This window comes from Chanodichthys erythropterus, chromosome 10, assembly GCF_024489055.1.
Source record: "Chanodichthys erythropterus isolate Z2021 chromosome 10, ASM2448905v1, whole genome shotgun sequence".
Taxonomy (NCBI): Eukaryota; Metazoa; Chordata; class Actinopteri; order Cypriniformes; family Xenocyprididae; genus Chanodichthys; species Chanodichthys erythropterus.
The window spans coordinates 42427949-42450262 of record NC_090230.1 but is presented as its reverse complement, the minus strand read 5'-3'; the positions used below and the strand labels follow the sequence as shown (position 1 = coordinate 42450262).

The following is a 22314-nucleotide window of genomic DNA, read 5'->3' as shown; positions in this document are numbered from 1 at the left end:
CACATACATTTGCTAGAAACGTTTATCACACATTAAATGACTGACTCAATAAATAGTGAAATCACTATCATACATAACCACTACCTTCCTCGCAATAACACTTGTCTAGAAGTAGTCGCTATATAAAAAAATAAATAAATAAATAAATAAAAGTTGGAGACACAGTAGTATAAAAAGTCGTTGAAACGAATACTCCGTCTCATGTGTAAATGAACACAATTTGGCCCAAAGTATGTGCCATTGTTTAAACAATGTAGTCTTGATGTCAAAACAAAAACAGAGGGCAAAAGCACGACTTCAGGAAACTAAGTCACACATGTGTAGTTTACCTCACCAATTGTTTGTCATTAGTTAGCGCTGGGTCGTCAGTCATCGGAGGTGTAAATCCACTCCAGTAATCATGTCACCAACGGCTGCTGCTGCTGCTCGAGTCACCGGGGCGGGTCTCAATCCGGATGGCGCTCTGTTCAACACTCACTGACTGAAACGACAGACATGACTATGAAACCTCTATAACCTGTAGAACTAATGCGTTTTTATTGCGGATTTGTAACGCTGTTAGTAACAGCGATGCATTTGTTTATTTTCATAAACTGAATTCGACGTGACACGTAATATGACGAGACACTTTATCGAGCTCTGTTGGGTTTTTGGGATTATTTATAATATTGAAGGTAAGCACAAACTAACTGTTTCAGTGTGTAACTGTCGTCATGTTAATGATTAAGAATAATGGGATTCAGACCGAATATTAATTAATCTTTATTTAATTTTACAAATCCATACGACAGATACGGATTTACATATTTTTATGTTTAATTACTATTTTAGAAACGATTAGATTTGTTTTCTAGTTTTGTATGATGTTAATAATAATAAGATTAAATTATTGCGACATTATTTTTCTAATATTAATAATAATGCTATTTTGTGATGAGAACAAATTTATTTACATTTTTGACGATGTCTAATATGTTTAAAATGCTATGCGTTAGAATGAATGTATAATGTTGATTATGCCAACAGTATACTATATAAAGTTACTGTACGTTTAAACCCCATTATCTTATAAGAAAGTTGACATTTCAGCAAGTTTTATTTACATGTAATGCGTCCAGAAGCCCTCTTAAGAGACTTACATAGACCTGTTTATAAGAATCAATCTTTATGGACAAAACTTTTAAAATGATGTCCATTGTTTCCTTAAAACAGTATATTAAAACCCCATGTAGAATGTCACATTATGCTGTTAAAAATGCAGCATTACTTTCTTCTTCTTCTTTTTTTTTTTTTTACATACTTCCAGTGTTTCCCCCAAATTCCTTCACAGTGAAAATGACATAGCAGGACTGTGAGACTCTTAGTTTCCTCTCTTTCAGGAAACTGCCCCATCAGAGACAATAGAAACTTTTAATAGTCAAACACATTTTTGCCAAGAATGTAGAGCTCAGATTCTCTATTGTACATTTCACCCTCTTTTGATGCATCAAGAACAGACTTGGCTTATTTCAGTTTACGTTTACCAACATCATTTATGTTTTTTAAACCCGATAGACAACAAGGACTTGTTGTAAGACCAAACCAAATGCTTTTTTTGTTTCAAGGACACCCTCTCATGCCCATGTGATTGGCATGTTTTGGCGTGAGAGTACAAAGAGACATTGTAGGACATTGTAAGTGGGCCAATAATAGCAGAGGGCCATTCCTGCACTTGGTGCACAGGTGACGGATGTCCTGTTGGTCTATGACTTTGTTTGTAAGTGCTGGGCCTTTGTTCCTCTCAGAGTGGGAAAAACAGCCTCCGGCACAGGAAATGTCTTTCCCTTACTCATCGCGGGGTCATCTGGCCATTCTAAACAAAAGAATTCAACAAGCTTTCAGGACTGGAATTTGTTTAGTAGATATCACTGGTGTTTGATTCGCCATTTTTTCTCCATTTCTTCCAGGTTCCAGGCTTGTTTCAGATAGTGGTCTACCCCGTATCGTCCACCATCCCTCTGATGTGGTGGTCCGGGTGGGCAATCCGGCCACGCTATCCTGCAGGGCAGAGGGCAACCCTGAGCCCACCATTCAGTGGCTCAGAAATGGCCAACCACTTGATACAGACAAGATGGATGCGCAGTCACAGCCTATCGTTTTACCAGAAGGAAGTTTGTTCTTCTTCAGCGTCGTCTCCGGCAGAAAGAGTCAGTCCCATGAAGCAGTGTATGCCTGCGTTGCTCGGAACAGCGCCGGGACTGCGACCAGCAGAAACGCCTCTCTTCACATAGCAGGTTTGAAGTGGGATGTTTCCTAATATTAAAAGGACAGTTCACCTGAAAATGAAAATCCTGTCAGCATTTACTCACCGTCATGTTGTTCAAAACCTATATGCATTTCGTTGTTCTGTGGAACATGAACAAAGACATTTTGACAAATGTCTTAGCATTTATTTATTTTTTTGTCTATAAAGAAGTCCAGTGTTGGGAGTAATGCATTACAACTTGAATTACGTAATCAGATAACTTTTTCAAGTAACTAGTAAAGTAACATTACTTTTTCAATATACAACAAAATATCTGTTACTTTTTCAAATAAGTAACCCAAGGTACTTTGTTTTCACATTTATTGACTGACAGCTCTCTAAAGTAACGCAAAAGTAATGTAACACATTAATGTGTTACATTAATGTAACACATTACTTTTCATAAAAAGTAACTAGTTACTTTTTAGGGAGGATTACAATATTGTAATGCATTACTTTTAAAAGTAACTTTCCCCAATACTGAATAAGTTAACTGGGTCCAAAAAAACTATTTCAAATGGTCAGTTCCCACATAAATTCACTTGTTTGACCCCAATAGCAATGAATGACCCATCAAGACCTACTGAAGGAACAAGAGAGTGAGGAAGCTTATTAAGATGGTCCTTGAGATTACTGGAGATCAGATGTCAAAGTTTGCTTTCCTGCCCGAAACAAACAGAGCACTAATTGAGCTGTGACAGCATGCTGTGTTTGTAGCCCAAACAGATTCCTCAGCAGGCCCGTTTACTCTGCATTCCACTGGATTGGAGCAGGACCTGATTGAGACATTACATCAATTGTTGCACACAATGAATTTGCATTTTGTGTTCATCAATTCACCTGCTAGACAAACAAGCTACGTTCAAATGAGTTGACAATGGGCATTGATTACTAAAGCAAAAAGATGTTCATGAGGGAAAAAAACTACAAACATTTTTTCTCCAGTCTTCAGTGTCACATGATCCTTCAAAAATAATTAGAATATGCTGATTTTGTGCTCATGAATGTTGAAAATAGTCATGCTGCTTATTATATTTTTGGAAACCGTGATGCATTTCAGGATTCTTTGATAAGTAGAAAATTCAGAATGTTTTGTTACATTATAAATGTCTTCACTATCATTTTTACTGTTATCCTTTTAGCACTATTTATAGCACAATAGAACATACATATTTCAGTAATGTCTGAAAATCAGGTCAGTGTGATCATGTGCGATTTTCAGCTCTGCGAGAGGACTTCCGTGTGCAGCCCAGTGATGTGGAGGTGGTGGTTGGCGAGGTGGCTGTGATGAACTGCAGCCCACCCGTCGGACATCCTGAGCCCAACATCACCTGGAGGAAAGACGGGATCCTCATCAACAGCAGCAATGAACATTATAGTGTAAGAGCTATTTTATTTTGACATTGTTTTCAAATTTTTGTGCTTGATTCTTGGGAACTCTTCTTGGTATATGTCTGTAGAGGGCAGTATAACACAGAAAGTGAATCCTAAGTACCTGAACAGTGTTTTGTGAGCCTGGATCACAATATATTTCTGCTCATCTTCATGTATAGGAACTGAATGGTAAACTGATCATTGCTCCAGCCCAGAAGAATGACTCTGGAGTTTACAGCTGTATAGCCTCAAACATAGTTGGAGTGAGGGAAAGCCGGGCCGCTCGGCTGTCTGTATTAGGTGAGACCTGTTAATGTGCTTTGATGCAACATGGTGTGATCTCTAAAACTCTATTTGACTCAGATACATCTCCACTTTGCTCTAAAAGATTATGAATAACTTAGTAAAGCTTAGAGACCCATGCATCTTTTATTCTTCCTCAGCTAAGCCAATGTTATTACGTAAACCAGAGGATGTCTCAGTGCAGCTTGGGGAGTCAGCACAGTTTTTCTGTGAGGCTGACGGAGACCCCATGCCTTCCGTAGAGTGGAGCCGAGACCAAGGACGTCTACCCAATGGCAGGTCAGATGCATGTGCAGAACCCTCATAATGGCCATCACAAACATGCTGGTTGTTGATTATTTGAATGCAGCAGCTGCAGGTTTTTATGGGGCATTGAGAGTATAATAAGTGAAAAATAATAAATAAACCTAGTCATTTATTTTAAATAAACTGAATCATAGCAGGGCCTTTTCCGAACCAAACTCTCAACCAAGCCAGCAACCCTAATATAAAAATGTTTAATTTTCTCGGTAAAACTACATGATATCTTCCTTTAAAGGGGGGGTATCACACACAGTTTCTGCCACTCTCATGTTAATCTTGAGTACATATAGAGCAGTGTTTCTCAACCGGGGTATGTGGACCCCTAGTGGTCCTTGATGTAATGCCAGGGGGTCCTTATAAAATATCTGAATATGAATATTTGTATATTTTGACATATTCCCATAAAAGAAGATAATATATGTATAATATAACTGACAATATGATTGAATATTGGACAAATCAACTAACGTAGTAGTAAATTATACTTGATTACACTCATCACAAAGACATTAATGATACCAATGAGCCAACATTATTTTGGGGTCCTTGAGGACGGTTCTAAATATGACAGTGGTCCATTACGCAAAAAAGGTTGAGATTCACTGATATAGACTAACAATGCATCCCTCAATGCACCCTATAGTTTTGTCATATTTATAAAAGATAGATTGATACGCTAAACCGATCCGAAAAAAGCCAAGATTCTGGAGGCGTGTGTGCCGTCAGTGCTGTGGGCGAAGCTAAAGAGTCACGAGCGCGCGCAGCTTCTGCATAGAGAGAGATCGCATGCTAGCTGCGACACCATTATAAATAAAAAGGGAACAAAAACATTTGTGTTGTTTACATTATATGCACTTGCGCGCCGATTGCCAACAGAGGTAGGAAGATATGTCGCTGCAAGAGGGGAAGTCATTTTGATTAAAGATTACGAGGACATGAATTTTAAAAATTTGCACGGATAAAGTTATTTATAATTGTCGACTTTGATTTCATGGTGACTTTAATAATGAATAATCCGAATAACCAAAGATGATACAATTATGTATTATTTATGAACATTTTTTAAATAAATGTTGAAATATATATATAATATTTCAGAATGATACTTATAATTTATTTGTATAAATTCTATATATTCTATATTGTACTGACCAGTATGAACATAATGCATAATAGATCATGCAATTCCTTACAATTCACATTCCTAAGCTCTTATTACAATCGCATTTGCCAGATATTTAATCAACCCAGACCACAGTCTGCAAATCCACTACGTGACGCCTCAAGACATGGGCAGGTACACCTGCACTGCAGAGAATAAGCTCGGGGTGTCTGTGGCCAGCGCACAGCTTCTTGTAGAGGGTAAGAATAAAAGTCATCATTCAATAAACAGCAGGCAATCACTTTTTTTCTAATAAAACATGCACACTTCCACCATTTTCCAGCATGCCATTGTATTCCACTCACCCTGTTGAGATTAGTAATGTCTGGCTAATATATATTACAGATACAGGAAGCACTAGACTGAGAGACCTACACAAGGAGCTGTCTGCCTTGCGTGTGATTCTGGAGAATGTCACAGTTATGAGTACAGCCTCCAACATGTCTCAAGTCATGTGGAGGGTAATGCAGTTCAGCTCATCCCTGACCATCATACACCACACTTCAAATATTTGTATTTTCTTAAGTAACTGTTCTCTCTTCTGTTGTCATTCTGTATGTAGTTGCAGTCATCTATGTCACAGCCTCATTATCTTGAAGGCTTTGAGGTGCTGTATCGCTCTCTCCTGCCTGCTAGCTCAGAGTGGACAGCTCAAAAGTTTCCTCAGCCTGGTCTTCACACCCACGTGGGACCTCTGAAGAGAGGCTACAAGTACGAGTTCAAAGTCCGACCCTACGGCAGCAGCCTGTACGGCAGGGAGAGCAACACCAGACACTTACGAGTGCCAGAGATAGGTGAGAATCAAGAGCAGTACCATGCTGCTTTATTAATGAATATTATATTCATATACCATAGTATTTGCATGGTTCTCCGAAGTACTTCAAACAATACCATAGTATTATCATAGGTCCAAAAAAAACACAATATTATTGTGGTTACTTTATATAGCCTTTTTATATGCATTTACTCAGCATAGACACATTAATAAAATCATAAATAGTGACAGTAAAGACATTTATATTAAAGATTTCGATTTCAAATAAATGCTGTTCTTTTAAAAGAATGTTTCTTAAGCACCAAATTAGCATATTAGAATGATTTCTGAAGGATAATGTGACACTGAAGACTAAATTAATAGCTGCTGAAATTTCAGCTTTGCATCACAGAAATAAATTACATTTTAAAATAAGTTAAAATAGAAAATGGTTATTTTAAATTGCAATAATATATCACAACATTACTGTTTTTACTGTATTTGTGATCAAATACATGCACCATTGGTGAGTATAAGAGACTTATTTTTTAAAAACATGAAAAAATCATACAGAACTCTATTAAACTATTGGAATATTAAAACCAACTGTGTCACCTTGTGCCAAATGTAACCACATGCCGTGTTCTCAGTTCCCAGCGCACCACCTCAGGATGTGTCCATAACAATGCCCACTGACCGTAATGACACCGTGCACCTCAGCTGGGATCCTCCACCTCATGACACTCACAATGGGATCATTCAGGGATATCAGGTATTACCTGCATGAAGTGACACATTGTGAAATAATTTTAAAGCTAATAATGCCCTAAGAGGCTTTTTCTCCAGCAGATATGGAGGAACATAGTTGTAAGTAAAAATATAATTTCTTTCTAATTCCTAAAAAATTAATTTAATTAAAATTAATTTTTAATCAAAAGAAGCCTGGAAGCAGCTAGATAATGCTTATTTTCAGCCTCAGACATTTCTAGACTCTCTGATCACATAAAAATGGCACGACCCTGCGAAAATCACACAGGCTGCTACAAAACTTCAGAGATTCTGTCTTTTTACAGTATTTAGAACTGTTTTTTTTTTTTTTTAAGGTGCTAAAGAGGATGTTTTGTTTTATACATTTTTGCAATATTACTTGAAACTGTCTTTACTAACTGATAAAAGATAAAAGACGCGATCATCGCGTAAACGATTGGCTCTCTGGCTTGTCAGTCACTGCCATGACGTTCCTTGTGAGAGACGAGTGTGGCTGCGCGCTCCAGTAACTTTCCACACTCTACAGGCGCTGCATGCAATGTTTTTGTCAGGAGATAGGAGTAACGACTGCAGATTATGAGTTACCTGCGGTGAGTCTGACATAATGAATCCACTAACTCATTTCAAAAACTCAGTAACAGTCTTTGGTTTCTCAGTCGACGAAAAGATCCTCTTTAGCACCTTTAATTAGTCCACCATTCAGAGTTTCTGACTACAAAATTGACTCTAACAGAAACTAATTTCTTTGTTGCTGTTCATACAAGCATTAGCAGAGAATGCTGCCTGCTTGTTAATGTTTTACTATGCTGTTCTTTCTGCCAGGTGTGGTGTGTGGAGTCTGAGGAACTGAAGTCTTTTAACTGGACGGTGGACAGTGGAACTCACAGTATTGAGATCAGCACACTGCAGCCCGGCAGGCTTTACTGGGTCACAGTGGCTGCCGTTAACGGGGCGGGAGTAGGGGTCCAGAGCGACCCATACAAACTGCTCATAGGTAAGCTTATAAAATAACACTGAGGTATAATTTTAAAATGTAACCTACTCAGTATGTTACCCGTTGTTCTCTTTTTTTTTTCTTTTTCGTAGAGTCGAGGCAGGAGTCAGCACCGCATCAGACAGGCATACTCAGTATGTCTCATTTCCTTGCTGTGATTAAAGAGCCGGTATTCATTGGAAGTGCTGGCACCCTCCTGTGGTGTATTTTGATGATTACTGCCCTGTTTTTGTACAGGAGACATGTCAGACACGCCAACAAGGGAGGCAAAAGCTCAGGTAATCTATAATAAAGTCCCCATCTAAATCCTTGTTTTACTTTATGCTCATAATCATACAATCATAATTTTCTCTTCGATTTATAGGCTTATATAGACTGGAAAGTGAAGATCTCATTATCAAACACAGGTAAAAAAAAAAAAAAACCAAATAAGGTAAAAGGACATAATACAGTGAGTACATCCCCTTTGAAAAGTAACATTTTAAACAATATCTCAATGAATACAAAAACAATTTCCAAAATGTTGACAGGACTAAGTTTATCATAACATCTGTTTAACTTATAACATGAAAGTAAGGTTAATAATATAACTTAGTTTACACAGTTTTCCATTTTACTCAAATTAGGGTGATGCAAAAATGAGTACACCTCACAACAAAAACTACTACATCTAGTACTTTGTATGGCTTCCATGATTTTTAATGACAGCACCAAGTCTTCTAGGCATGGAATGAACAAGTCGGCGACATCCTGCAAAATCTATCTTTTTCCATTCTTCAAGAATGACCTCTTTTAGAGACTGGATGCTGGATGGAGAGTGATGCTCAACTTGTCTCTTCAGAATTCCCCATAGGTGTTCGATTGGCTTCAGATCAGGAGCCAATGAATCACTTTCACCCTGTTCTTCTTCAGAAATCCAACAGTGGCCTTAGATGTGTGTTTAGGATCATTATCATGTTGAAAAAGTGCACGGCGACCAAGAGCACGGAGTGATGGTAGCATCTTCTCTTTCAGTATAGAGCAGTACATCTGTGAATTCATGATGCCATCAGTGAAATGCAGCTCCTCCACACCAGCAGCACTCATGCAGCCCCACATAAGGACACTTCCACCACCATGTTTCACTGTAGGCACCATGCATTTTTCTTTCTGTATTCCTCATCTTACATTATTTTTCCAAAAACCTTTATCTTGGTCTCATCACTCCAGAATATAGAGTCCCAGTAGTCTTCATCTTTGTCATCATGGGCCCTGGCAAACTCTAGCTGGATTTTTTTTGTGCCTGAGCTTTAGGAAAGGCTTCTTTCGTGGACGACACCAATGCATGCCATTCCTCTGCAGTGTACGCCGTATTGTGTCACGGGAAATAGTCACCCCAGTTTGGCTTTCTACTTCTCTAGATAACTGCAGTGAACTTGCATGCCGATTTTCGTCAACCCTTCTCATCAGAAGACGCTCCTGTCGAGGTGTTAACTTCCGTGGACAACCTGGACGTCTCTGTGTGATGGTTGCAGTTCCATCTTTTTAAAATTTTTGTACCACTTTTGCTACAGTATTCTGACTGATAAGTAAAGCTTTGCAGATCTTCTTGTAGCCTTCATCTTTCTGGTGTAAAGAAATTATTTTCTTTCTCAGGTCTTGTGACATTTCTCTTACATGTGGTGCCATTGCTGACAGCATGAAATGGGAAGGGGGTTTAACACTCTTTTATAGTCAACTGTCTGCTGGACACCTGTGTAATGAATAATTAGACTGTGGTTGAATTCTTGTTAAATTAGACATTTGTAGTCTAAATTTTAGCTTTGCTCCAGAGACTTTCAGTGGGGTGTTCTCATTTTTGCATCACCCTAATTTGAGTAAAACTGCAAATTTGTTCTCCAAGTTATATTATTAACATTACTTTCATGTTATACGTTAAACAGATGTATTGTCAACATTTTGGAAATTGTTTTTGTTTTAAAATGTTACTTTTCAAAGGGGGTGTACTCATTTACGCTGAGCACTGTGTATCACAGTACTAAATGATAACCATATTCATATACCATGATACTTTAGAGAATACCATGGTACCACAATAGTACATGTCCAAAAACGTACTGTCGCCATGATAGATTTCCAAAAAACACTATCTGTACACTAAATGTTGCTTTGACATGCACTATCTCAGCTAGTAACTAAGGAAACCCATTTCCACACACTGACATTGTCATAATTTCAAATTCTCATAATTATGACTTAATATCTCAGAATTTTGATATTTTATATATATATATATATTTTTTTTTTACTTATCTTCTTTCTTAAATTTCATATTTATAATTTACTAAGGAATGTGGCTGAAATGGACTTCTACAAGTAACTGAGTCGCCATCCTTATTATTTCCATTCTAGAATGGCGGCACCAGACTCTCCATGGATCTCTGGAGGCTGGAGGCCAGACTCCAGCAATGAGCCCAAGCAGGGCATGTGGACCCCGAGGCAGGAGAACTCTGGCATCCGGAGGACCAGTAAGTCACAACTTCCCCTCGTGTTCCAACTCAAAACTTGAAACGCTAAAACTGCCTTTTGAAACACAATAACAACTTTAGCATGTTCTTAAAGGGACAGTTCATGCAAAAAATGATAATTCTGTCATCATGTACTCATCCTCATGTTGTTCTGATCCTGTATGTCTTTATTTATTCTGTGAAACACAAAAGAAAATGATTTAAAGAATGTTCATGCTCCACCGATACAGCAAAATTTAGATAACAAAATTTTTCAACTATTATCCCATATCATCTTCTCACCAGCCATGCACCCTCATCTACTCCTATTTTTTGCCTCTCGTTATCTCTCTAAATGACAGACACGTCCTCATGAGAACCTTCAAAAGATGTCTGTCACCCCTAAAGTCACGACTCCGCAGAGTCCTCATCAACTCTAATTACCATTGACATCTTGGCACATTATGTAAATCTGTCTGATTTTTACCTCTCCACTGACAGCTCTGCCCATTACGGCTAAAAAGGACCCCAACCCCCTGCGGTCAGCCGTCCCCATCGTACCAGACAATTGCGGTGTCTATGGCACCTTTTATGTGGATCTAACCGGCAACGGACTGAAGACGTTTAATAGTCCTGGTCGCTGTCCCAGAATGCCCCACAGCAACTCTCAACTGCATAACTCAGAGACTGTTCGCATCACCGAACCCATCGTCAAAACCGCCGTTGTGAGGGAAGTGCAGGCATTGCCATGGAAACGTGCCCTCCCTTCCCAGCCCAACATGGGAGTTCTGAAGGAATCGTGGGAGAAAAATTACAAGCGTGGTGAGACATTTATTCATTCACTGAGTCATTAACATTAATTTCGTCCAGAACTGACATGTTTGTCCGATTCCAGAGCTGCACGCGGTGAAAAGTGCCCCGTTAATGCCCGTGAATCAACAAGCTCTGGCAGTGTGCAGTGTACCAAGTAACCATCAGCAAAGATTCAGTCAGCACCCTGCAGGTTTGAACACTAGCATTTCTCATGTTTCAAATGTAATTCTCAATTATATATATAAACAAACCTAATCCTTTGAATCTTAGAGGAAGTGTAGTGAAACTCTCTCTTCTAAGCTGGTCTACATTCCCTCAGGTGGTGTATCAGATCCTGTGAAGTCACCAAGTTCTCCACGTATCCTGCATTACTCCGCCTCTCTGCAGCTGGTGGACATGTTACCCAGCCCTCCGCCTCTTCCTGTGGAGGACGACCACAGCCTCAGCTCAGAGGACGAGTGAGAATCACACCTACACCCAGAGCAAAACTGAAATGTTCAGAGATCTTTTAGAGCTCAACAGACATTTTAGTTATGTTGGTAAAACTTTATAATAGAGTTTAATTGGTTACATTTTTGGTAATGCATTAGATATCATGAACTAACAATGAAAAATATTTTACAAAATTTATTAATCTAGGTTAAAGGGATAGTTCACCCAAAAATGAAAATTCTGTCATCATTTACTCCCCCTCAAGTTGTTCCAAACCTGTATGAATTTAGAAGATATTTGGAAGAATGTCATAAATTTGGAAGATATTTGGAAGAATGTCAGTAACCAAGCAGATCTCGCCCCCCATTGACAACCATAGTATTTTTTTTTTTTTCCTAATATGGTAGTCAATGGGGGCGAGATCTGCTCTGTTATAAACATTCCTCCAAATATCTTCCTTTCTGTTCAGAACTATTCCTAAATTTGCTGTTAATTTACTCTCCCTCAGGCCATCCAAGGTGTCTTTTTTCTTGAGTACAAATGTAAAGAAGATTTTTAGTTGAAACTGTGGTACTTGGTGATTCACATAATGGAAGTCAATGGGTGCCATCAATTTTGAGATTGAAAAAAACATATACAGGCAAAACAAAATTAAAACCCGTGGCTCCTGACTATACATCAAGGTCTTATGAGTCGAACCGATCGGTCTGTGCAAGAAACTGAACATTAATTACAACATTATTACCTGTAATCCACAGCCTCGGCAAACGGTCCTGAGAGCGTTCATGGCACGACCTTCCTGATGCATAATGACGTATGTGCAGAAGCGACCTCACGCGTGAGCTGACACTGTGTTTGTTTACAACAGAGAGGGAGGACGCGTGTGTTGTATTGTTCATCAAAGTGGTACTTGTTCTTATCTTGGATGCCGCAACCTCTATAAAAAATAAGATTGCGATCAGTTGCGTCAATCTTGGGAAGGTTGACTTTTCACAGATTTCCAACGTTTGAGCTCCTGCGCATACTGGACCGTTGAGGACCGTTAAACGTGCTCAGGACCATTTGCCAACATCTGAGAAGTTGTAAAATCCTAGTGTCCCATTTGTCAGAGAGTTCAGTGCACATGAATAGACTAGAACGTTAGATGGTCTTCAAAAATGATGATAAACTTCAGCGTTTCAGCATTCTGACACAGCAGGATTGGAGTGGTGCTAAATCACTACTGCCACCGAGCTCAAGATTTGTGTCCATTTCTCAAAGACCTTTGAGGGGTTGTGCCCCTGCAGTTCAGTAATGACAGTGTCTGTGACAATACCGTGTCATTATAGCGTCAGAAGAGAGAAGTGTACTACTGTCTCTCTGCTCTCAAGCTAAAAGACTGGTAACCAATTTAGCCTGTATCTCAACTCTAATGGACAGGGAGGTAGAGGAGGAAATGGCCCACACTATTTATTAGAAGGTCTGTATGTGGGAGGAAGTGTGTTTTAAATGCCGTAGGACACAAACAGGAAGTTTCTTCCGGCGGTGCACACTGAGGCTGCTGCCATCATGGTACAATAAGAGGCCAGAGTAGCTAGCTGAAAGAGACACAGATCTGCCCAAAAACACAGATATATGGATAAGCTTTCTTAAAGATCTTTCTAAAAGCTTTCTAAAAGAACATTTTGTTTGAACTAATTGCTTAGAGGTTGATCTTTAATCTTTGAGACGTAATGCGGCTATTGGTTATGTTTCATGTAAGTACTCTGTCTCAGATGGTTCTCCTAAAATATCTTACACACAAATGAGATAGACCTCTTTAAAACTCAAAATGATACATATGCAAGAGTACTAGAGTCATTTCATCAGAAGAAACAATTCTGACAATCTGGTTACTTCTAAAACAGTCTAAGACGTTGAAGAGATCTTATATGTGATTTTACTTTCCTATGGGTAAAATATGGAGACATGCAGGGAAAAAAGGATATCATGACCATGAATTAAAGGAATAGTTCACATAAAAAAGAAAATTTCCCCATGATTTACTCTCCCTCAAGGCATCCTAGGTGTATGTGACTATCGTCTTTCAGATGAGCACAATCAGAGTTATATTAAAAAATATCCTGTTTCTTCCCAGGTTTATAATAGTAGTGAATGGCGCTCCTGATTTTGAAGTCCAAAAAAGTGTATCCATCTATCATAAAAGATACCTACAAGCCTACTGAAGCAGGTTTTTGTAAGAAAAATATCCATATTTAAATCTTTATAAACTAAAATAACTAGCATTCAGCAGACGGCCTACCCAAATCGAGTAATGGTGGAAGATTAACCCCTGACCAATGACGCAATGACGAACGCGGAAGCGCAGAGGAGAGAGCGAAACAAAACACCGGTCATGAATTGGTCTAAAACAAGAATTTTGAAAGAGAAATGTCTGAGGATTTCGATATAAGAGAAGAGGAGCTTGAGTTTGTTGCACAGCCCTATTTGTTTGACCGCAAGAGGCGTCTAAGTTTATAATACTCCTACATCATACATTGCAAGTCAAGTCAACTTGCGCAGTATGCGTACAGTCATCTGCTGGAAGCTAGTTATTTTAGTTTATAAAGTTGTAAATATGGATGTCGCTTCACTTCACAAGGCCTTTATTAACCCCCTGGAGCCATGTGGGTATCTTTTATGATGGACGGATGCATTTTTTTGTACTTGAAAATCAGGAGTGCCATTCACTAACATTATAAAGAGTCAGGATATTTTTTAATATAACTCCGATTGTGTTGTTGTCATATACAGTGCAGTCCAAAAGTTTGGAACCACTAAGATTTTTTATTTTTTTAAAAGAAGTTTCGTCTGCTCACCAAGGCCACATTTATTTAATTAAAAATACAGTAAAAAACAGTAATATTGTGAAATATTATTACAATTTAAAATAACTGGTTTCTATTTGAATATATTTCACAAAGTAATTTATTCCTGTGATGCAAAGCTGAATTTTCAGCATCATTACTCCAGTCTTCAGTGTCTCATGATCCTTCAGAAATCATTCTAATATGCTGATCTGCTGCTCAAGAAACATTTAATGTGTACAATTGTACAGAATATATGTGTACAATATTTTTTTTCAGGATTATTTGTTGAATAGAAAGTTCAAAAGAACAGTGTTTATCTGAAATCAAATCTTTTGTAACATTATAAATGTCTTTACTGCCACTTTTGATTGATTTAATGCATCCTTGCTGAAAAAAAGTATTCATTTCTTTAATTTCTTTTCAAAAAAATAAAAATTATTACTGACCCCAAACTTTTGAACGGTAGTGTATAATGCTACAGAAGCTTTGTATTTCAGATAAATGCTGTTCTTTTGAACTTCCTATTCATCAAGGAATCATGAAAAAAAAAAAGTACACAACTGTTTTCAACATTGAAAATAATCATAAATGTTTCTTGAGCAGCAAATCAGCATATTAGAATGATTTCTGAAGGATCATGTGACACTGAAGACTGGAGTAACGATGCTGAAAATTCAGCTTTGCATCACAGGAATAAATTACTTTTTCAAATATATTTAAATAGTACACAGTTATTTTAAATTGTAATAATATTTCACAATATTACTGTTTTTTACTGTATTTTTAATTAAATAAATGTGGCCTTGGTGAGCAGATGAAACTTCTTTTAAAAACATTAAAAATCTTAGTGGTTCCAAACTTTTGGACTGTACTATACACCTATGATGGCTTGAGAATTAGTAAATCATGGGATAAATTTCATTTTTAGGTAAACTATCCCTTTAAGAATACATTCCTATGACTTATTAATTTGTGGCCACATTTTATTAATTTGTTTCCTTGTTTTAGTTCAATCATAGCCATGTTTAATTAATTTGTTCCCTCATTTTAGGTAAATCGTGGCCATGTTATACTAATTTGTTACCATGTTTTGATTTAGTTAAATCATTGCCACAAAAAAAAATAAAAAATAAAATAATGAATAAGTAAAATGTGGCCACAATTGATCTAAAACAAGGGAACAACTTAATAAATTGTGGGAATGATTTCTTAATTCATGACCATAATATCTTGTTCCCCCTGCATTTAAAATGCAGCAGACATGAACAATTAATCTGGTAGCTTATCAAACCCTACACATATGATCAATTACACTATAAAATCTTCTAATTAAAAGTTTGCGTCGGGTAAAGGGCAAGCTAGTGGGTTAAATGGCTAACAGTATGCTAATGTAATATGCTCAGCAGTTAGCATGCAAAAGTAAGCAAACTAAAATAAAAGTATACTGTACTATTATATTTAACACAATTTAAAAGAAATGTAGCAATGAAATAAAAAGTAAGAGTAGTATGCTAATATGAATTTAGCTAGTGGTCCGAAAGGAAACATGATTAATATGCTCATATATATATATATCTGATCCCTCAGGTCTACCAGATCCACCAAGCTGACAATCGACATCGGCTCTCAGCAGTCTGTGTGTGCTGCCTCTGGGCTCCAGGGTCTCGCTACGGCCACTCCGGGCTGTCCAACCCACCACAGCCCAGCCCAGCTAAGCCCGTCCTATAGCCACCTGTCCACTGCCTCCTTCTGTCTCTCCACTGATGACTACGAGGACACAACACTCAGTACTCAAGGCCACACTCAGTACATGGAGATCAGCCCTAAACCACAGGGACAAAGGTAAGAGAACACCTGAAAGGGCATTTATGTGAAAAAGTATCAAGACAAGGGCTAATTTTGATGTCTCCCATCAGTACATCTCATCAGAGTTCTCCATCAATGCCCCGTCCATTTTCTCCCACGCCTACGTTCGGATACATCTGCGGTCCTGTCGACCAGGAGATGGATGACGAGCAGGAGTCTCAGCCGGTCGGCCTCAGGAGAGCCACTCTGAGAAGCACGCCCTCCTCTTGTTGCAGTGAATGGGAGGGTTCGTTGTGGAACGGCTGGGGTTCAGTGTCCGAGAGCAACATGGCGAGCGCTCGAACGAGTATCATCAGCTCTTCTGACTGCTCTTTCATAAACGATGCGAACTTTGCCCGCGTCCTGGCTTTGACAGCCGAATCTATGAGCGGTACTTTATCAGGCAAGATATAAACTCTCTTCAGCCTCTGTAGAATTAGGTTGTTTCTTAATTATTCAAGTAGCAAGTTTGCTAACAGCAAATACTGATGTAGTTGACAGAAATGGCCACTAGGTGGAACAATCTGCTCATGTAGTCGAGTTCTGTGGCTTTATCAGCAGGTCCGCAGTGATTCAGCACCCATGAAAGCTCTGCTCATTTGGAATGTCCACTATTTAAGTAGTGCATGATAAAATAAAATATAAATATTTTTTTTTTTTAAATAAAAGTGTTTGTAAATGCAAATATTTTGGCTAATTTTAATCAAGCTTTCAGGTAGCAATAATAGTGTAATACTTTCAGATCTCACATTTAACCTTGTTTAAACCTGTTCTGCAAATTTCTTATGGGCATATTTATAAGTTATTTATAAATCTGACCACATTAGTTGCTAAAAACTGATCACACTTCACTTTTCTTTGTTGCTCACTACCTTTTTTCAGTTTTTTTTACTAGTTTCTTTGCTCTGCAAGGCTGTACAGTTTTTCTGCCTCATTTGCATAGCATTATGTAAATATTCGCTTCAATTCAGATCTTTTGGAGTCATTATTATGTATGAATTGGCCTTAAAATGTTTGGGCACTTTAGTCACACTTAATGTTGTGAATGATTATGAATGTATATTGGCACATTGGCAATATGCATATGAATGTAATTGCATTAAATAACAACATATCAACGCAAGTTGCTTTTATTCTATAGGAAGACAGCACAAGCAAAATAGGCTTTGAATGATAAATGAAGATTTTATCATTTTGGACAGTTTCAGGTTGTCAGATTTTAATAGAACATATTCATACTTGTCATAAACTACACCAGCCTTCATATTCAGACCAGTAGGTTCAAACTAATAGCAAAAAATAGCTCAAAAAAGTGAGGTCAGTTCTGAGAAAAGCATTATTAGCATTGTTTAATTTGATGTTTTGTTATTTAACGCAATCACATTCAGACTATTTAACGCATCGCTTAAGCACCTTTTGGGATTGTTGCATAATTAAAGTGGAGAACTGTTTTTTGGATGGGAATTCTCATTGTCAGATCACATTCACAAGGCACTGCAGCATTACGCCTCCCAATGAGACAGTGAAAAATAGCAGCGCTACTTTGGTACAATGAGAAATAATGGGATTTGAGGGCCTGTCTGCAAATTGTCTGAACTCCCCCACCATCCTCTCTGAAGTTTCAGCAAATCAATCACGGCTTTCAAAAGAGAAACCTACAGGGACTTTCCTCTCTCCATTTGCTGATTGTTTCCCCCTTTTACTCTCTCTCTGTCTATCTTTCAGTCTCCCTGAATGCATCAGGTTAAATGACTAGTATATTGTAACTGATGAGATCAGCAGCATTGTGCGTTATCGTTCAGGGTTATTATGGTCAAATTGACTTGTGCGACTTTATACGCATTAACAGATTGCTTTCAGTTGTGTATTTTGTACCTATGTGCATGCGTATGCATACATCTCTCTTGATTTCCTTTGTGATGTGTGTGTGTGATCGTGCATTTTGTGCAGATTTCTCCCCGCCTGCATCCCCCCTGAGTGTTCTCTTCCCCCCTCGAGAGTGTTTTGGAGAGGTGGAGCCGCTGCCCGTGTGGGACTGGAGCACCGCGTGGGTGGAGGAGCTGGAGGCCCAGTTCAAAGCCTCCAGAGAGACCAGAAGAACCGCCACATCTAGCCGACACTCGGGCATTGAGCGCTGGAGAGGACATCTGGAGACCCCCTCGCACCGATGATCGACTCGCACACGCTTAAGGGTTGTTTATGGACTACATTTCCCTGCGTTCCTCAGGGCAACCCCCCTCCTTGTAGTTTTGGTGGTCTTGGGTTTGTAGCAAGGTCAATTAAATCGAAGAACACAGTGCTGTAAGGTACAGTATGTGCAGTGTACGCCACTTGTACCACACCATAATAAAGACTGTTGTACAGGACATTCATATTGGCAATCGAAGAAATGTAAATAAACCAATTTTATTTAATAAACCTCCACATACGCTTTTATAAATCATATACGCTTTTATATGACAGAGTTATCTAAAATACACAGGAAATATTATACAAGATGTTTTGTATTTTAGGATTCATTTTTTATTATTTTATAATTAAAAATCAAATCTTTTTTCTTTTCTTTTTATTTTATTTTAAAAAATGTTAGTTTGCATTTAACCTGTTATATAATTGAACTAAAATGTTAGCAACTTAATAAAAAGTTAATTTTATTGTTAAAGGGTTAGTTCACCCCAAAATAAAATTTCTGTCATTAATTACTCACCCTCATGTCGTTCCAAACCCGTAAGACCTTCGTTCATCTTCAGGACACAAATTAAGATATTTTTGATGAAATCCAAGATTTTTTTATCCCTTATAGAAAGCAACGTAATTACCATCATTCAAGGCCACATGGTTAAAATAGTCAACGTGACTACAGTGGTTCAACCTTAATGTTATGAAATGACGAGTATACTTTTTGTGCGCAAAAACAAAAATAACGACTTTAAAAAAGTATTCTCGTCGCTTCATAACATTAAGGTTAAACCACTGTAGTCACGTTGACTATTTTAACAATGTCTTCTGGACCTTGAATGTGATAATTATGTTACTTTCTATGGGGGACAAAAAAACAACAAAAAAACTTTAAAAAAAAAAAAAATCTTTTTTTTTAAAAAAATTTAAAAAAAATCTTAATTTGTGTTCTGAAGATGAACGAAGGTCTTACGGGTGTGGAACAACATGAGGGCGAGTAATTAATGACAGAATCTTCATTTTTGGGTGAACTAACCCTTTAATTATTAATTTTTTTATTTTTTTTTTGTATGAATGTAGTTTTTCTTACTAAAAATATTGTTTTAGCAGTCATTTTGTAATGCAAATATTCCTCACACTTGCTGCACTACTAAAAAGTCACATTTTAACTCATTTTATTTTTACTAATTGCCTTTTAAAAGTTAATAAATTAACATTTTGTTGCAAGTATCTGCCTCTCGGATCACATATGTTTGTGTTTGTTGCATTTGTGTCTTACTGTCTCGAAGTTAAGGCTGCACAAGAGGTCTGTCAAGAGAACATGTACGACCCACCAGAGCTCTAATCCTCACCGCAAGCCAGCAGAACCAAATCAGACAACCCTAGACACCCGCTGGACACACACACACACACACAGAAAACACAAGTGACCATGGCATGACTGCAGAGGGATTATTGCTTGCCCCCCCCCCCCCCCCCCTCTCTCTCTTTCTCCCTACAGCCATATGCTTGGCACAGAAACACACCTCCCCCATTACACACTTTTATGTGTGTGCACATAAACACACTATTTGAATCTACAGTCTTGAATTCGACTATGGCCAAAAAGGCATCTTTTTATAGCCTGCTGGTAATCCTTTGACCCAGTTTGCCATGCAAGAGCACACTAATACATTACCAACTTTTGCTTCTCTCTTGTTTCTTTCTTACATTTGTCACAGCAGAGCACCACACATTTGTCCACAAGAATTATTCTGCATGAAACAATTCTGGTTTCTTCATTTTTGCAAATATACAGGATTTTTTTTCTCCTTTTTTATTGTCAACCAGGTGAAAAAATAGTCATAGTTGTGAGATATAAAGTTGCAATTATGAGAAATTAAAGGGGCCATATATAGAATTCAGAAATCCTTGTTGTTAGTGATACCGGTGGCCTTTACAGCAGCCAGCAACTATTGCTCGTGCTTGCACTTGTGCACACATAACGTATAAGAGACCAAATGTGAATCAAGGCCCCCATATACTCAAGGCAAAGTTCTTTTCATTTTTTGCTCAGAAGTAAAAAGTTGGAAATAACTTTGCAGCGATATACTTTTAATGAACATCCCAGATGCCAACACGCCATCCACGCTGCCAAGAGCGACGTCTAGATGAATATGTACTGTAAATATGTGCTACGGGCTTTCTTCTTAATAACAAAATAAACACACACACACAGAGAAAAACAGAGGTGAGAAAGCAGCAGTTAAGAAAGCATCTAATAATAGTGATGTGGATATGTTTGCACCAGCTCTGTAAATCACCGGCATCATGTTGGCAGATGAGGTTATTCAAATTACACTGTTGTGATAGTTTGACTATAAAGTATATTTGAGACTACAGACTATATAGCTCTGACTATGTGAGACTATATTTGAATTAATCCCTTTTCTTTGCATGACGACATTACAGTACAGAATGTCTCTTTTTTGGCATGAACTTAAGCATTTGTTTCATGTGTCATAGAACGGAACAGAGGCTCTCGGGAGCTCGCACAAACACCCTTTTGATTTTCCCGGCAAAACCGTCCCGAGTCCTTCAGATAAAAATCAGTCTACAGGCTTTCATAGACAAGCTAGGGGAAGGTCTAGTAAGTTTTGCTACAAACAGTTCACACATTGGCAATCCAGGGTGATTAATAACATTTTTACAATAGCCTCTTTAAGTTGCAATTATGGTATACATAAAGTAGTCACGACTGTGAGAAATAAAGTTGCAATTATGATATAAAGTTCTAAATACAAAAATTTAAGTTGCAATTATGAGATCTAAAGTCACAAATATGAGAAATAGTTGCAGTTGTGAGATATAAAGTTGCAAGTACGATAATAAGTAACAAACAATACAACTGTTGCAAATACAACTGTCACAATTGTTAGATCAAAAGTCACAAATATGAGAAATAAAGTTGCAAAGAATAAATAGTAACAAACTTGAGAAATAGTTGCTAAAATGAAAAATGAAGTTTCAATTGTGAGAAATAGTGCAATTATGTTATAAAGTTGCAAATACAAGAAATTAAGTTGCAATTGATTGTGACATTTAAAGTCACAATTCATAGTTTTCACGTGACGTATCACTCATAGGCAGGAAGTCGTGGGGGGGGGGGGTCAGGACCTACCCTATCTGAGGGTTGTCCCCCGCTAAAAATATCATTAAAAACCATGCTGTGTATTGTAAATAATATAATGATATATACTTAAAATAACTGTGTAAGTAGTAAAAAATGCAATCGCAAATGGGGCAAAACAAAAAGCATTTTAAAGGGTTAGTTCACACAAAAATGAAAATTCTGTCAATAATTACTCACCCTCATGTCGTTCCACACCCGTAAGACCTTCGTTCATCTTCAGAACAAAAAGGAAGCTATTTTTGATAAAATCCGATGGCTCAGTGAGGCCTGCATTACCAGCAAGATCATTTCCTTTTTCAGTGCCCAGAAAGCTACTAAAGACATATTTAAAACAGTTCATGTGACTACAGTGGTTCAACCTTAATGTTATGAATCGACGAGAATACTCTTTGTGCACCAAAAAAACAAACTAACGAATTTATTCAACAATATCTAGTAGAGGCTGATTTCAATACACTGCTTCATGAAGCTTCAAAGCTTTAAGAATCTTTTGATTTGAATCAGTGGTTCGGAACAAAAGATTCATAAAAGTTCATAAGTGCAGTGTTTTGAAATCAGCCATCACTAGATATTGTTGAATAAAGTCATTATTTTAGGGGATTTTTTTGGCATGCAAAA

The 22314-nt window shown here is 37.8% G+C and overlaps 1 protein-coding gene across 2 annotated transcripts; it reads left to right on the top strand.

Annotated features, from left to right (window-relative positions):
- Positions 1 to 404: 404 nt before the first annotated feature.
- On the top strand, positions 405 to 19170 carry robo4 (roundabout, axon guidance receptor, homolog 4 (Drosophila)). 2 transcript variants are annotated; one of them, XM_067397805.1, is made up of 19 exons: positions 405 to 674; positions 1947 to 2186; positions 3507 to 3664; positions 3838 to 3958; positions 4102 to 4240; positions 5499 to 5626; positions 5772 to 5887; positions 5989 to 6220; positions 6831 to 6952; positions 7771 to 7942; positions 8035 to 8220; positions 8307 to 8349; positions 10334 to 10449; positions 10930 to 11250; positions 11324 to 11431; positions 11561 to 11699; positions 16089 to 16343; positions 16418 to 16749; positions 18297 to 19170. In XM_067397805.1, exons 1-19 carry the CDS (start codon positions 617 to 619, stop codon positions 18515 to 18517), a joined length of 3207 nt encoding a protein of 1068 aa, XP_067253906.1. In that variant the 5' UTR covers positions 405 to 616; the 3' UTR covers positions 18518 to 19170. The 2 variants fall into 2 exon arrangements, with proteins under 2 accessions (XP_067253906.1, XP_067253905.1); XM_067397804.1 differs by having other exon boundaries at positions 1947 to 2273.
- The last annotated feature ends 3144 nt before the right edge of the window (positions 19171 to 22314 follow it).